Source organism: Dendropsophus ebraccatus, chromosome 1, assembly GCF_027789765.1.
Source record: "Dendropsophus ebraccatus isolate aDenEbr1 chromosome 1, aDenEbr1.pat, whole genome shotgun sequence".
NCBI lineage: Eukaryota > Metazoa > Chordata > Amphibia > Anura > Hylidae > Dendropsophus > Dendropsophus ebraccatus.
This window is the reverse complement of record NC_091454.1, coordinates 198,393,450-198,409,602: the sequence shown is the minus strand read 5'-3', so window position 1 is coordinate 198,409,602 and position 16,153 is coordinate 198,393,450. Positions and strand designations below refer to the sequence as shown.

Sequence of the window (16,153 nt, the reverse complement as noted above, 5' to 3'; positions counted from 1 at the left end):
CTTTCACCTAAAAGGAAGGCGGCCATTCCGTGCTGGGCCTTGTGTTTAAAATTCATCATCTATTATTAAAGGGGCAGTGCAGCGCTAAGAAATTATTCACAAAATAACACACATTACAAAGTTATACACATTCAAAGTATGTGAATGGCCCCCTTCCCCGTGTTCCCCGACTCCCGCCCGTGGAGCCGGAAGTGAAGTGCATTATCCATACCCGATTCGTGTCGTCCCCGACCGCCGTCTTCTGACAGTGATGTAATCTTCGGGAGGCCGGCTGACCCGCTCCTGCCGTTCCTGATGCCGGACCCCCTCTGCCACGTCATAACTATGCTCAGCCGCGATTGGCTGAGCACAGTTATACTCAGCCAATCGCGGCTGAGCACAGTTATGACGCGGCAGAGGGGGGCCGGCAGGAGCGGGTCAGCCAGCCTCCCGAAGATTACATCACTGTCAGAAGACGGCGGACGGGGGTCGACGCATATCAGGTATGTATAATGCACTACAATTCCGGGTCCACGGGCGGGGGGCGGGGAACATGGGGAAGGGGGCCACATACATAAAATACATTACAAAGTTGTATAAAACTTTGTAATGTGTATTATTTTGTGAATAATTTCTTAGCGCCGCACTGCCCCTTTAAAAAAAAAAAAAATTATACTTACCTACCCTGGTCTACCTGCAACTCCCATTCAGCTCCTTCCAGTCATCTGATTCTTCTGTCTGAGAGCCCAAGGGAGGACCTACCTGATGAACCAGCCAGTCACAGGCTAGGACAGGGCACCGCTGCAGCCTGTGATTGGCTGAGCAGACAGACCTTGCCTTGAGTCTCAGAGGCAGACAGAAGAGGTAAGAATCAGAAAGCCAAAAAAAAAGCTAAAATGGAGCTGCAGAGGACTGGGAATAGGCAGACATAGTTGTTGTTTTTTTTACCAAGCCGTCAGCAAAATATTTTTTTGTAAAAGCAGGAATATCCCTTTAAAAATACCCCTGTTTTCTATATCAGCCAATCAAATGTCAACTTTATGAAAACTAAAAAGTGAAACCAGTCCTCTGATTGGATCCTACAGGCACCCCTCCCTATTAACATTCACATAATATCCGCTCAGGTGACAAGCCTCACCAATTATCAACTAAATTAATGTAAAATCCCATATATTAAATCATAAATAAGTTACACAATCGTCATAGCCGTATGGGAATGAACAGACATAACAAATTATAATAATCTTATAAACAATGAACTATAAAAAGCTTTAAAAAATTTAAAGAAAATCACATAATATACAACATTATCCTTAGACATGAAGAAAATGTAATCTTGTGGCAGCTTGGCTTATTACTTAAAGGGAACACATATCGCTGCCAGACACCTCTCTCCTCCTAGAACACAAGGATTGGGCAGTTGACATCCAACATGCCTGATCCTTCTCTCTCTTCTCCCATCTGATGTTAGGGGAGAGTCAGGAGGCCGCCATTCACATCAGATGGTTTCCTCAGCTGACATTGATCTGATGTATATGGCTTTATAGTGGCTCTTGTATACATACAGAATATAGTCCTATACACTCTAAGCTGCACTTAAACCACCCGTCATAAAGCGAAATAATCCTTTCTACAACATAACACGTTAAGCTACTGTACCACAAAATGAATAGTATATATTGAGTTCTCTCTTTTTATATAGTGCAAAACACAGTCCTAAAGAATACAGATCTATGGGGGTTTTCAGGCATAATGATTGACGGGTTATCCTCAGATGACTGGTGACAAGTGGATGTATACACAGTGTATGAAGCTGGAAGCCTTGGCATTGTATAGTGCTCATACTAGGTCACTGCTTAGATGGGAGTCGCGCTGCAGTAAGCTAGCAAGTCCACTATATACGGAGAAGAACCATCTGCTTCCAGTTTTATTCACAGTGTATATGTTGGAGCCTGGGCAATACATGGCCTATCATGACTATAAGTCATCAACCAAATATTCCTGAAAACCCCCTTTCAAGGAGTTATCAAAGCTTACAAAAACATAGCGGCTTTCATCCACAAACAGCACCTCTCCTGTCCTCAGTTTGGGGTTTGGTGGCTCGGTTTTATTGAAGTAAATGGCGCTAAATTGTAATACCACATACATCCTGAGGACAGAGGTGGTGCTGTTTTTGCAAGAAAGTAGCTACGATGCTTCTAAGCCTGGATAACCCCTTTAAGAGTCAAACTATTGCTAAATCACATTTCTCGTGATATTTCTTGTGTTATAACTCCGAAAGGGTAAGGGTCACACTTGGTGGAGTTTTTTTCTTCCAAACACAATGGCAGCTTATTCTTCTCCAAATTCACACTAGAACATACACATATGCCACTGTGGATTTTACTAAAGAAATTTTAATCTGGAAACAGTGCATGTGGCCGCACTCTAATAGCTAGCACAGTATAGCTGGCCGTTCAGCCATCGGTTATCTCTCCTGACCAGCCCCTGTCCTCCCCATACACAGGAATTTATGGCACGGCCGAGTTCCTGTATTCACTTTGGGGAGGGAAGGGGTAATCAGTGACAGAGCTCTCTACGGCTTATCTCTTCCGAAACAAAGGGGTTGGACAGTGATTTTCCATCACGACTTCATCTGCTGGTGGAGAGTCGAGAGAGCGGTTGGTATGGCTATCAAAACTCTAAGGGTCCTATACCACGGCCCGAGGATGGCCCGATCAACGATCTGCTAGATCGCCACTCGTTTACTGGGCCTATTCCACGGCCCAATGATCGTTGAGCGAGGGCTGCAGGGACATTGTTACCGATGTCCTTGCAGCCCTTGCAGCATCATACATTACTTGTCCAGGCTTCTTCTCCGCGCTGTCTTCATCCCCGGGTCCCGCGCGCTCTATCTTCAGAATGGCCGGTCAGCTGACAGGCCACGTGGCGGTCCCGGCCTGTGATTGGCTGAGCGCTCAGTCAGCTGACCGGCCATTCTGAAGATAGAGCGTGCGGGACCCGGGGATGAAGACAGCGCGGAGTAGAAGCCTGAACAGGTAATGTATTGCTGCTGCTGCTTCTCAAATCGTCGGTCGCCCGCCGCGCACCGCTATTCAACCGTAGCGATGCGCGGTGGGGGAACAATGATTTTAGGTCTGGCCCTAAATGAACGATCAGCCGATCGGCTGATTGTTTTCTCTATTTCACGGAACGATAATTGGCCGAATTGGGCCAAATGGGGCCGGTCTGGCCGATTATCGTTACTGTGGAATAGGGCCCTAACGTGTATAGGGACCTTAATTGTCTATCCCTCCATTGGAACATGGCAATGCAGTGGAAGATACCCACGTTAAAGTTCCGGAGGAAACATTGCACCTAAAAAGGAAGATATTACAGTATAAAGTCTAGAAGGTGCTAGAAGTGTACCTGTACATTGGATAGGTGCATGATACACAGGTCCTATGGGTGCATAACCCTGTGGTGATCACAACTTTTTCTACTACAATCATTTACAGCCTTGTTGCCCATTGCCGATAGAGGGGTGGACATCCCAGGAAAGGTCACTGTCCGGGATACATGAAAACAATAGAGCGTTCCATCACTATGTAGTCATAGCTGGTGTCAAGAAAGTCCCTATTAAAGACCTCGAGCCAATCTGGTGGTACTGGCGACCCACACAGACACTGCAGACATCCTCACCATATACAGATACAAGAGCTTACAGGAGACCCTGTATAAAGTGCACCAGTCTACATGGTAGGTACAAGGTGCGGAGAGTCGCTCCAAAACTAAGTGGCTGTAAACCATATAAATGCAGAATTTCACTTTAAAAAAAAAAAAAAACCATGAACCTAAACACAATATCATTAGATAAGTTATGTAAGTCACGTATACACAGGATAAGGGGATGGGGATTTTGTTCATTTTTCTCTACAAGTCACTTCCTCCTATGAAGGAAAGGTCACTAGTGAAATACATGCTGTTCTCTTTTGTCGTACATTGATTTCTTGGTCATATCTGCACCCGGGAAAGCCTGCTTATATAGCGATATACATCATGCTTCCCTGAATACAGATACAACACACGGATGAAGAACCTGTATCAACCTGTGATTTTATGGATTTTTGGAGAAAATCTTCTTCTATTCTCGCAGCTTATATACAATATGTCGCTTAAAGGGGTTATCAGAAGATTACAACCTATTTATAGGATAGCTGATGGTGATGGTCCGACTCCCATGAATGGTGGGGGCCCCATGTCCATCTTCTATCCTAGGCGATAAGCTGTCATCTTGGGATAACCCCCTATAACAGCAGTGAAAAGATTTGTCACACTGTACGATATACTAAACTGGAGTGACAACAGATCGAACAAGCAATTTGTTAATGTGCAAATACAGCTTAAGAGTGAACTACCAAAGACGCAAGTTCCTTCTTCCCAGATAGAAGTCTTGGAGTACACAGGTGGGTAATCTATACGACTAGGGTGGCACAGGGTGCTGATTCCATCGCCATTTGTAAGTGGAGTGTTGAGTGAAATCTGTGACAATTCGGCAAACGTCCTAGCTGACAGATCGTACTGAAGGCCGCGCAGGGATCAAATCTGAAAAACAAAGAAGGTCGTCTCAGACTGTACCGCTATATAATGTGTCATGAGCCAGTGCTGTGCCTCGGAAATGTGAGCTATGTAAATGAGTGGAAACAAATAAAAAAAAGTTGCTTCCTTGTTCCTGGCACTGGAAAAGAGGGACAAAGTATTTCAGAGCCTACAGCGCCACCTAATGTTGAATATGTGTACAGCAGATTTTGCTTTTATTAAAGGGTTATTCTGATTTTAAGTTATTAAAGTGTGAAACAGAGTCCGCCAGCAGACCCCCCCTCCCTTCCTGCGATTTTCCGTTTCGAACTAAGTGAAAAGTTGACAAGCGAACTAATGCTTCATTCATTGCCTATAAAGTTGTTAAAGAGCCAAGTGCTGTACTCCGCTATCTCTGGTAGCTCCATACCCAACAAATGCAGTGGTGGCATGCCTGCTCACTTGCCATTCCATTTAAAACAAAAGGAGTCGAGGGCCGCTCTTGAGATTGTTAAGGTCCTAAACTGGAATACACCTTAAGGCTGGGTTCACACACAGTATATTTCAGGCAGTATTTGGTCCTCATTGCAACCAAAACCAGGAGTGGATTGAAAACACAGAAAGGCTCTGTTCACACAATGTTGAAATTGAGTGGATGGCCGCCATATAACAGTAAATAACGGCCATTATTTCAATTTAACAGCCGTTGTTCTAAAATAACAGCAAATATTTGCCATTATATGGCGGCCATCCACTCAATTACAACATTGTTTGAACAGAGCCTTTCTGTGTTTTCAATCCACTCCTGGTTTTGGTTGCAATGAGGACCTGACATGAGGCCCAAATACTGCCTGAAATATACTGTGTGTGAACCCAGCCTTAGGGTGGGTTCATACTGATGAATTCTCGTGAATAATATCAGCGGAATTCCGCAGTACGTCCGCGCGCCTTTCCGCCGGCTCCATAGACACCATTCTATGGGCCGGCATATTCCGCTATTCGCCGAAAGAACTGACATGTCACTTCTTTGGCGGATAGCAGAATACGCTGGCCCATAGATTGGGGTCTATGGAGCCGGCGGAAAGGCACGCGGCCGTGCGCGCGGACAGCCGACGGAATTCCGGGGAGCTTATCCGCGAGAATTCCGTAGTGTGAACCCACCCTTGGGGTACAAACACACTGGGTGTATCCGCTGTGAATTTGCAGCGAGATCCGCTGCGGATCTGTGCCCTGTACACTCTATGGGCAGACAAACTTGCAGCGTGATGGACATCCCGCTGCCAGTACGTCAGCAGCCCGCCGCGTATACTTCACCTGTTCTTCGCTCCGGCTTGCTTTGGGGCTCCCAGCATCTTCACGTCCCGCTCAGCCAATCCGAGCGCTGCGTCGGGGCAGCGCACTGATTGGACGAGCGGGACGTGCTAGGAACCCCCGAAGCAAGCCGGAGCGTGGAGAAGGTGATGTATACGCTCCAGTGGCAGAGGTTGACGGGGCGGACTGCTGACATACGCCCAACAGGATGTCCATCCCGCTGCAAGTTTGTCTGCCCATGTCTGCCCATAGAGTGTACAGGACAGGGATCTGCAGCGGATCTCCACTGCAGATACGCCCAGTGTGTTTGTACCCTAAAGGGAGCTGTGTGAGGATGACATTTTTTTTTTAAGACTTTGGATGCTACAGAAATTAAACATACTGACCTGCCCCCATCCTCCTTCCACAACTGTTCCATATGGTCCCAGTTCCTGATGCTCCCCTCCTAATCTCCATTGAGTGGCAGCAGTAAGGGACGACATGTGTCCCTCTGTTGCATCCAATGTTTGATAGCTTTCCATCACTATCACTGTGCAAGGCAGCAGCTCTGCTTGTGGCTCTAGAAGCCTCTCCCTCTGTACTATGTATTCTCATAGGGGTGGGGGCATTTGTGGACAGGACCCTGCAGTTCCTGACATGAACATTGGTGGCAGCAGAGGGGCATGTGTTGAGTGAAAAAGAAAAAAAAAAGTCCATTTATTTTAATGAAGCTATATTAAAAAGTGATATAACTTTATTAAAACAAAGTATTAACAGAGTACCCTATCAACTCTGTGTGTGTTGGGTTGTTACCGTCAGAATTTGGTACTTACCGTCCCCCACATGTTACCACACCCCTTTTTTGGTATGATCTTACCCACAGTCATAGTAACTATACTATGTTCAATTGAAAATCCCTTTAGGATTTAGCTACGCTCCACACTCATGTGACCCTCACCTTATGCTCCAATCTCTGGTACTCTCCTGAATTTGGCCGCCTAACACCTCTTGCGCGTCTTCCTTCAAGTGCAAAAGCGATGATCTGGGAGAGGCAGGAAGAAACAAGAAGGAACCAATAGGTTACTCACTCAGGGAAGAAAATTTCAACATCGCTTACTGAAATTAGGAAATGTCGCTGGCGGTTACTACTAAAAGGAATACAAGAGAAAAACAAGTATTTCAGCACTACAGATAGTGGGTACAAGTATAAAGCTTATATCCTGCACAAAAATCATGAATTGCAGATTTCTCACTAAATGTTGTCTGCAAGATTTACATAATTCTATAGCGCAGAAAGAACCTGGTGACAAGTGCCCAATAAGCCTGCAGTGCCCCCACAGGAGAAACAAGGTATTACACAGTGAACTGAGTTTGCGATCTATGGGGGAGATTTATCAAACATGGTGTAAAGTGAAACTGGCTCAGTTGCCCCTAGCAACCAATCAGATTCCACCTTTCATTCCTCACAGACTCTTTGGAAAATAAAAGGTGGAATCTGATTGGTTGCTAGGGGCAACTGAGCCAGTGTCACTTTACACCATGTTTGATAAATCTCCCCCTATATGATATATGGATGTGAAGGGTCCTCAACAAGATGATCTCTTCTCCGGTGGACAGACGAGAGACCTCAACCAACCCACTACTGATTTACTACTACCGAATTCACTGATAAAATGTCTATGGTTTCGGTATCAGACAGCCGCTGTGAATATAACCTGTCTTTTAGCAGAATTAACATTGCTTACCTTGCGTTTGTTGTGATAGGCTATGTACAGTACAGCAACAAGGACAGCTGAGGTGACCAGATAGGCAAAGAAATGGCTGCTTTCTGACTCGTCTTGGAAAACGATGTTCTCTTTATTTCCAGGTGGTGACTTTTCTAGTTTCCCTGGTGATTCTTCAGCAGCATTACCATTAATCAGATCATTGTCCAAAGCGTCAAAGCCATCAGTGTCTTCGTTGTCCTCCAAATCTCGGTCATCTTCATTGTCCAGGTCATTGCCATCTTGCGTCTCGTCCTTCCCTTTATCGCTCTGCCCCTCTTCCTGGGAATTCTCCACTTTGTTAAACCCCTCGTCTTCTGGATCTACTTCTGACTCCTTCCCATCCTCGGGGGTCTTCCCCTCAGACTTTGCCCCACCCTCGGGGGTCTTCCCCTCAGACTTTGCCCCACCCTCGGGGGTCTTCCCCTCAGACTTTGCCCCACCCTCGGGGGTCTTCCCCTCAGACTTTGCCCCACCCTCGGGGGTCTTCCCCTCAGACTTTGCCCCACCCTCGGGGGTCTTCCCCTCAGACTTTGCCCCACCCTCGGGGGTCTTCCCCTCAGACTTTGCCCCACCCTCGGGGGTCTTCCCCTCAGACTTTGCCCCACCCTCGGGGGTCTTCCCCTCAAACTTTGCCCCACCCTCGGGGGTCTTCCCTTCAGACTTTGCCCCACCCTCGGGGGTCTTCCCTTCAGACTCTGCCTCACCCTCGGGGGTCTTCCCCTCAGACTTTGCCCCACCCTCGGGGGTCTCTCCCTCAGACTTTGCCCCACCCTCGGGGGTCTCTCCCTCAGACTTTGCCCCACCATCGGGGGTCTCTCCCTCAGACTTTGCCCCACCCTCGGGGGTCTCTCCCTCAGACTTTGCCCCACCCTCGGGGGTCTTCCCCTCAGACTTTGCCCCACCCTCGGGGGTCTTTACCTCAGACTTTGCCCCACCCTCCGGGGTCTTTACCTCAGACTTTGCCCCACCCTCGGGGGTCTCTCCCTCAGACTTTGCCCCACCCTCGGGGGTCTCTCCCTCAGACTTTGCCCCACCCTCGGGGGTCTCTCCCTCAGGCTTTGCCCCACCCTCGGGGGTCTCTCCCTCAGGCTTTGCCCCACCCTCGGGGGTCTTCCCCTCAGACTTTGCCCCACCCTCGGGGGTCTTCCCCTCAGACTTTGCCCCACCCTCGGGGATCTTCCCCTCAGACTTTGCCCCACCCTCTGGCATCTTCCCCTCAGACTCTGCCCCACCCTCGGGGGTCTTCCCCTCAGACTTTGCCCCACCCTCGGGGGTCTTCTCCTCAGGCTTTGCCCCACCCTCGGGGGTCTTCCCCACAGACTTTGCCCCACCCTCGGGGGTCTTCCCCACAGACTTTTCCCCACCCTCGGGGGTCTTCACATCAGGCTGTTTACCATGTTGAGAGTCCTTGGTGTTAGAGTCTTTCCCAACCCGAGTGTCCTTTGCATGAGACTCTTTTCCATCTTCGGGGTTCTTTTTTTCAGTATCTTGCTCCTCCACATCTGCATCAGGCTGGCTATTGGGTGGGGCATTGCCTTGTTGCTCTGGTTCCCCAACACCAGTCTCCGTTACTAGCTTAACACCCTGAGCCTCGGACTGGCCCTGGTTTCCGGTACTCTGGTCTGTGTTGTCTGACTTCAAGTTTACATTTTTCTCTGGACCGACAGGCACGGCTGTAAAAAATAATTGTATATGGATGACTAACATCACCATTATAAACTACCCTAGAATTACCAGGCACAATCCTGCAATCATAGCAAATGCCCATCAAGCCACCATTGTAAATCCATCACTGATCTCAGGGAGACAAGCTAAAGAAGGCACTGTCAGCTGATAGTAAAAGTGCTCAATACAGTGCATTGCCCCCTATCCCGTCCACAAGCTGCCTGGGTGGGCTTATAGGAAAGATAGGCATTAGGCTAAGCATGCGCCCAATGATCTCTGGGGACACGCGGAGCTGCACTTGTGTTGCTTGCAGATTTATTTCCTTATTGTTAGCAGATACTTTATTTTCTCTCTCTTTACTAGGGAGAAGCAGCCATATAAACACGTGATCCAGCAGCAAAACACCTTGGACATTGATCTCCCATACCTATAACCTGTAAATAGCAGATTATAGGTTATGGGAGACGTGTGTGCTCATCTACATAACCTGTCTGGCATCTCTGGGTGTGTTCGCAACACAATCTGCCTCTACGTTGCACAGGTACACTGGTAACCTGTCAAAATAGGATTTTTTTTTTTTAAATCAACTGGTGCCAGAAATTTGTAATTTGAGAAATCTCAAGTTTTCCAGTACTTATCAGCTGCTGTAGGTTCAGCGGGAAGTGGTGTATTCTTTACAGTCTGACACAGTGCTCTCTGCTGCCGCCTCTGTCCATGTCAGGAACTGTCCAGAGCAGCGGCAAATACCCACAGAAAACCTCTGCTGCTCTCCAGACTGGAAAAAATACCACTTCCTGCAGAAAATACAGCAGCTGATAAGTACAGGAAGACTTGAGATTTTTAACAGAAGCAAATTAAAGTCTGATCACACTCCTTAGACGCCTGTGCGGGGACAGAATTCACACTGTGCACATACAATGCAAGCGTCTTTCCTTTCCCATACGCTGCAGTGGAGTCTTCAGGAAGTAAGAAGTGATAGTTTTATGAGTTTTCTACTTTTAGATCTGGTTACAAATGTAAAGCGGGGACTGGGCCTTAGGGCATGTGCTACATGTAGTTTCCAAGTCCCCGAAGAAGCTTCTTCAGTCTTTGTCTACCTGTTAAGATTATTGGGGAAAGGGAAGTTAGGCCACGTACTTACTCTCCGGATGAGTAACAGCTGTCACTAAATGTCAGCAACACTATCTATTCTGGGGTCTTAGGGTGTAAGATTTCCAATGCCCTGGTATAATATGGAGGCTTCTTCTGGATCCCTAGGTAACAGCAGGGGTGAGGAGGTGCTACTTAACTGTACCTGGCCTCATGCATAACCATGTAACAGATTAGTGTGGTGGAGAGGTCCCAATCCCCCCACACACATGCTGCTTGGCCGACACCTCTCCCTTCTGATCCCCCCCCCCATACATATAAACACTCAGCTGACAGCTCTCTCTCCCTATCCCTTATACACATGCACGCTCAGCCGTCCGCTCTCTCCTATACACCACACACACTCCGCTAACATCTTTCACTACCCTCCCCCCACATGCACGTTCCGCTAACATCTATTACTATCCCCCCATACACATGCATGCTCACCTAATATCTCTCTCACTATCTCCCCCCCCCCATACACATGATGGCTCTCTCCTATCCCCCCATACACATGATGGCTCTCTCCTATCCCCCCATACACATGATGACTCTCTCCTATCCCCCCCCTACACATGATGGCTCTCTCCTATCCCCCCATACACATGATGGCTCTCTCCTATCCCCCCATACACATGATGGCTCTCTCCTATCCCCCCATACACATGATGGCTCTCTCCTATCCCCCCATACACATGATGGCTCTCTCCTATCCCCCCATACACATGATGGCTCTCTCCTATCCCCCCATACACATGATGGCTCTCTCCTATCCCCCCCATACACATGATGGCTCTCTCCTATCCCCCCCATACACATGATTGGCTCTCTCCTATCCCCCCCATACACATGATGGCTCTCTCCTACCCCCCCCATACACATGATGGCTCTCTCCTATCCCCCCCATACACATGATGGCTCTCTCCTATCCCCCCCATACACATGATGGCTCTCTCCTATCCCCCCCATACACATGATGGCTCTCTCCTATCCCCCCATACACATGATGGCTCTCTCCTATCCCCCCCATACACATGATGGCTCTCTCCTATCCCCCCCATACACATGATGGCTCTCTCCTATCCCCCCCATACACATGATGGCTCTCTCCTATCCCCCCCATACACATGATGGCTCTCTCCTATCCCCCCCTAACACATGATGGCTCTCTCCTATCCCCCCCCATATACATGATGGCTCTCTCCTATCCCCCCCCCCATATACATGATGGCTCTCTCCTATCCCCCCCCCCATATACATGATGGCTCTCTCCTATCCCCCCCCCCCATATACATGATGGCTCTCTCCTATCCCCCCCCCCCCCATATACATGATGGCTCTCTCCTATCCCCCCCCCCATACACATGATGGCTCTCTCCTATCCCCCCCCTACACATGATGGCTCTCTCCTATCCCCCCCCCCCCATATACATGATGGCTCTCTCCTATCCCCCCCCCCCCCCATACACATGATGGCTCTCTCCTATCCCCTCCCCATACACATGATGGCTCTCTCCTATCCCCTCCCCATACACATGATGGCTCTCTCCTATCCCCTCCCCATACACATGATGGCTCTCTCCTATCCCCTCCCCATACACATGATGGCTCTCTCCTATCCCCTCCCCATACACATGATGGCTCTCTCCTATCCCCTCCCCATACACATGATGGCTCTCTCCTATCCCCTCCCCATACACATGATGGCTCTCTCCTATTCCCCCCCCCCATACACATGATGGCTCTCTCCTATCCCCATACACATGATGGCTCTCTCCTACCCCCCCCCCCCTACACATGATGGCTCTTTCCTATCCCCCCCATACACATGATGGCTCTCTCCTACCCCCCCCCCCCCCTACAAATGATGGCTCTCTCCTATCCCCCACATACACATGATGGCTCTCTCCTACCCCCCCCCCCCACACACACACACGATGCCTCTCTCCTACCCCCACCCCCCAACACACACATGATGGCTCTCTCCTATCCCCCCCCATACACATGATGGCTCTCTCCTATTCCACCCCCCCCCCATACACATGATGGCTCTCTCCTATCCCCTCCCCATACACATGATGGCTCTCTCCTATCCCCTCCCCATACACATGATGGCTCTCTCCTATTCCCCCCCCCCCCATACACATGATGGCTCTCTCCTATCCCCCATACACATGATGGCTCTCTCCTACCCCCCCCCCCCTACACATGATGGCTCTTTCCTATCCCCCCCATACACATGATGGCTCTCTCCTACCCCCCCCCCCCCCTACAAATGATGGCTCTCTTCTATCCCCCACATACACATGATGGCTCTCTCCTACCCCCCCCCCCCCACACACACACACGATGCCTCTCTCCTACCCCCACCCCCCCAACACACACATGATGGCTCTCTCCTATCCCCCCCATACACATGATGGCTCTCTCCTATTCCACCCCCCCCCATACACATGATGGCTCTCTCCTACCCCCCCCCCATACACATGATGGCTCTCTCCTGTCCCCCCCATACACATGATGGCTCTCTCCCCCCCACACACACATCACGGCTCTCTCCTATCCCCCCCCTATACACATGATGGCTCTCTCCTATCCCCCCCATACACATGATGGCTCTCTCCTATCCCCCCCCCCATACACATGATGGCTCTCTCCTATCCCCCCCATACACATGATGGCTCTCTCCTATCCCCCCCCCATACACATGATGGCTCTCTCCTACCCACCCCCCCCATACACATGATGGCTCTCTCCTATCCCCCCCATACACATGATGGCTCTCTCCTATTCCCCCATACACATGATGGCTCTCTCCTATCCCCCCTACACATGATGGCTCTCTCCTATCCCCCCCATACACATGATGGCTCTCTCCTATCCCCCCCCATACACATGATGGCTCTCTCCTATCCCCCCCCATACACATGATGGCTCTCTCCTATCCCCCCCCATACACATGATGGCTCTCTCCTATCCCCCCCCCCCCATACACATGATGGCTCTCTCCTGTCCCCCCCATACACATGATGGCTCTCTCCTGTCCCCCCCATACACATGATGGCTCTCTCCTGTCCCCCCCATACACATGATGGCTCTCTCCTGTCCCCCCCCCCATACACATGATGGCTCTCTCCTGTCCCCCCCCCATACACATGATGGCTCTCTCCTATCCCCCCCATACACATGATGGCTCTCTCCTATCTCCCATACACATGATGGCTCTCTCCTATCCCCCCCCCATACACATGATGGCTCTCTCCTATCCCCCCCCCATACACATGATGGCTCTCTCCTGCCCCCCCCATACACATGATGGCTCTCTCCTACCCCCCCCTCATACACATGATGGCTCTCTCCTGTCCCCCCCATACACATGATGGCTCTCTCCTGTCCCCCCATACACATGATGGCTCTCTCCTGTCCCCCCATACACATGATGGCTCTCTCCTGTCCCCCCCATACACATGATGGCTCTCTCCTGTCCCCCCCCCCCATACACATGATGGCTCTCTCCTGTCCCCCCCCATACACATGATGGCTCTCTCCTGTCCCCCCCCCCCCCATACACATGATGGCTCTCTCCTATCCCCCCATACACATTATGGCTCTCTCCTATCCTCCCCCCCCCATACACATGATGGCTCTCTCCTATCTCACATACACATGATGGCTCTCTCCTATCCCCCCCCCCCATACACATGATGGCTCTCTCCTATCCCCCATACACATGATGGCTCTCTCCTATCCCCCCCCCCCCCCATACACATGATGGCTCTCTCCTATCTCACATACACATGATGGCTCTCTCCTATCTCACATACACATGATGGCTCTCTCCTATCCCCCCCATACACATGATGGCTCTCTCCTATCCCCCCCCCCCCTACACATGATGGCTCTCTCCTATCCCCCATACAAATGATGGCTCTCTCCTATCCCCCCCACACACATGATGGCTCTCTCCTATCCCCCCATACACATGATGTCTCTCTCCTATCCCCCCCATACACATGATGGCTCTCTCCTATCCCCCCCATACACATGATGGCTCTCTCCTATCCCCCCCATACACATGATGGCTCTCTCCTATCCCCCCCATACACATGATGGCTCTCTCCTATCCCCCCCATACACATGATGGCTCTCTCCTATCCCCCCCATACACATGATGGCTCTCTCCTATCCCCCCCATACACATGATGGCTCTCTCCTATCCCCCCATACACATGATGGCTCTCTCCTATCCCCCCCATACACATGATGGCTCTCTCCTATCCCCCCATACACATGATGGCTCTCTCCTATCCCCCCATACACATGATGGCTCTCTCCTATCCCCCCCCCATACACATGATGTCTCTCTCCTATCCCCCCCTCCCATACACATGATGGCTCTCTCCTATCCCCCCATACACATGGTGGCTCTCTCCTATCCCCCCATACACATGATGTCTCTCTCCTATCCCCCCCCCATACACATGATGTCTCTCTCCTATCCCCCCCTCCCATACACATGATGGCTCTCTCCTATCCCCCCATACACATTATGGCTCTCTCCTATCCTCCCCCCCCCCATACACATGATGGCTCTCTCCTATCTCACATACACATGATGGCTCTCTCCTATCCCCCCCCCCCCCCCATACACATGATGGCTCTCTCCTATCCCCCCCCCCATACACATGATGGCTCTCTCCTATCTCACATACACATGATGGCTCTCTCCTATCCCCCCCCCCTACACATGATGGCTCTCTCCTATCTCACATACACATGATGGCTCTCTCCTATCCCCCCCATACACATGATGGCTCTCTCCTATCCCCCCCCCCTACACATGATGGCTCTCTCCTATCCCCCCCATACACATGATGGCTCTCTCCTATCCCCCCCCCCAAACACATCATGGCTCTCTCCTATCCCCCCCCCCCCCATACACATGATGGCTCTCTCCTATCCCCCCCCCCTACACATGATGGCTCTCTCCTATCCCCCCCCCCCCCTACACATGATGGCTCTCTCCTATCCCCACTACTACTCCCATCATGCCCTGCAGTTCCATCACACTAAGCAGCTATTTTGCCATAAACACACATCATACATCTTGAGAATCAATACCCTCCTATACCAGGGCTGTCAGCAGACTATAAGGTCAGAGGTGACAGGTGTCAGAGACCTCAGACCGGAAGTGGATGTCAACAATTAAAGTGACAGCCCAGAAGCCCCGGCTCATTCATTCCGTCACCCCCCTCAATAAGAACCGGCACCGCGTTACTTCTCACCGTCACCCGGAGACAGGACAGCCGCCAGCAGCAGGGACAGGAGCAGCAGCCAGCACACACGAGCAGCCATCGCAGTGGAATCTTCTGCTACACTTCCTGTTAGTTTTCCGGCTTCCGGTCAGACAGCAGCCGCCACGTTGGTACACCCCGGGGGGCGGGGCTTCTGTGGTGGAGGAAAATGGCTGCTGCTCGAGCACCGTGAGGATTGTTCTCGGGCGCCACCTAGTGGTGGAAAGTGTGAAAAGATGATGAAAGTTTCGGAAATCTGTAAACGTCATGGCTAAAAATATTTTACAGTCTCATTTGTTTCTTGGGCAACTATGCTATACCCAAGAGATGAGGAACCTACGGCCCTCCAGCTGATGCTTGGATGCTTGGACTGCCAAAAGGCATGATGGGAATTGTAGTTTTACACCAGCTGGAGGCCCAAAGGTTTCCCATCCCCGCTATAAGCCTTGTAATGATTATATCCAACAGATA

The 16,153-nt window shown here is 50.3% G+C and overlaps 1 protein-coding gene across 1 annotated transcript; it reads right to left on the bottom strand.

Annotated features, from left to right (window-relative positions):
• Positions 1–4,327: 4,327 nt before the first annotated feature.
• On the bottom strand, positions 4,328–15,799 carry TGOLN2 (trans-golgi network protein 2). Its single transcript, XM_069944223.1, has 4 exons — positions 15,674–15,799; positions 7,572–9,265; positions 6,785–6,868; positions 4,328–4,563 (listed from the first exon to the last, which is right to left on the bottom strand). Exons 1-4 carry the CDS (start codon positions 15,741–15,743, stop codon positions 4,558–4,560), a joined length of 1,854 nt encoding a protein of 617 aa, XP_069800324.1. The 5' UTR covers positions 15,744–15,799; the 3' UTR covers positions 4,328–4,557.
• Between the last annotated feature and the right edge of the window lie 354 nt (positions 15,800–16,153).

What these genes read in the sequence shown, in the direction of transcription:
- TGOLN2 (XM_069944223.1), bottom strand. Translation starts at nt 15,743, where the DNA reads ATGGCTGCTCGTGTGTGCTGGCTGCTGCTCCTGTCCCTGCTGCTGGCG. An exon ending in TGTCCTGTCTCCGGGTGACG is followed by an intron (nt 9,266 to 15,673) that starts GTGAGAAGTAAC and finishes TATTTTTTACAG; the next exon opens with CCGTGCCTGTCGGTCCAGAG. An exon ending in CCTATCACAACAAACGCAAG is followed by an intron (nt 6,869 to 7,571) that starts GTAAGCAATGTT and finishes TGCCTCTCCCAG; the next exon opens with ATCATCGCTTTTGCACTTGA.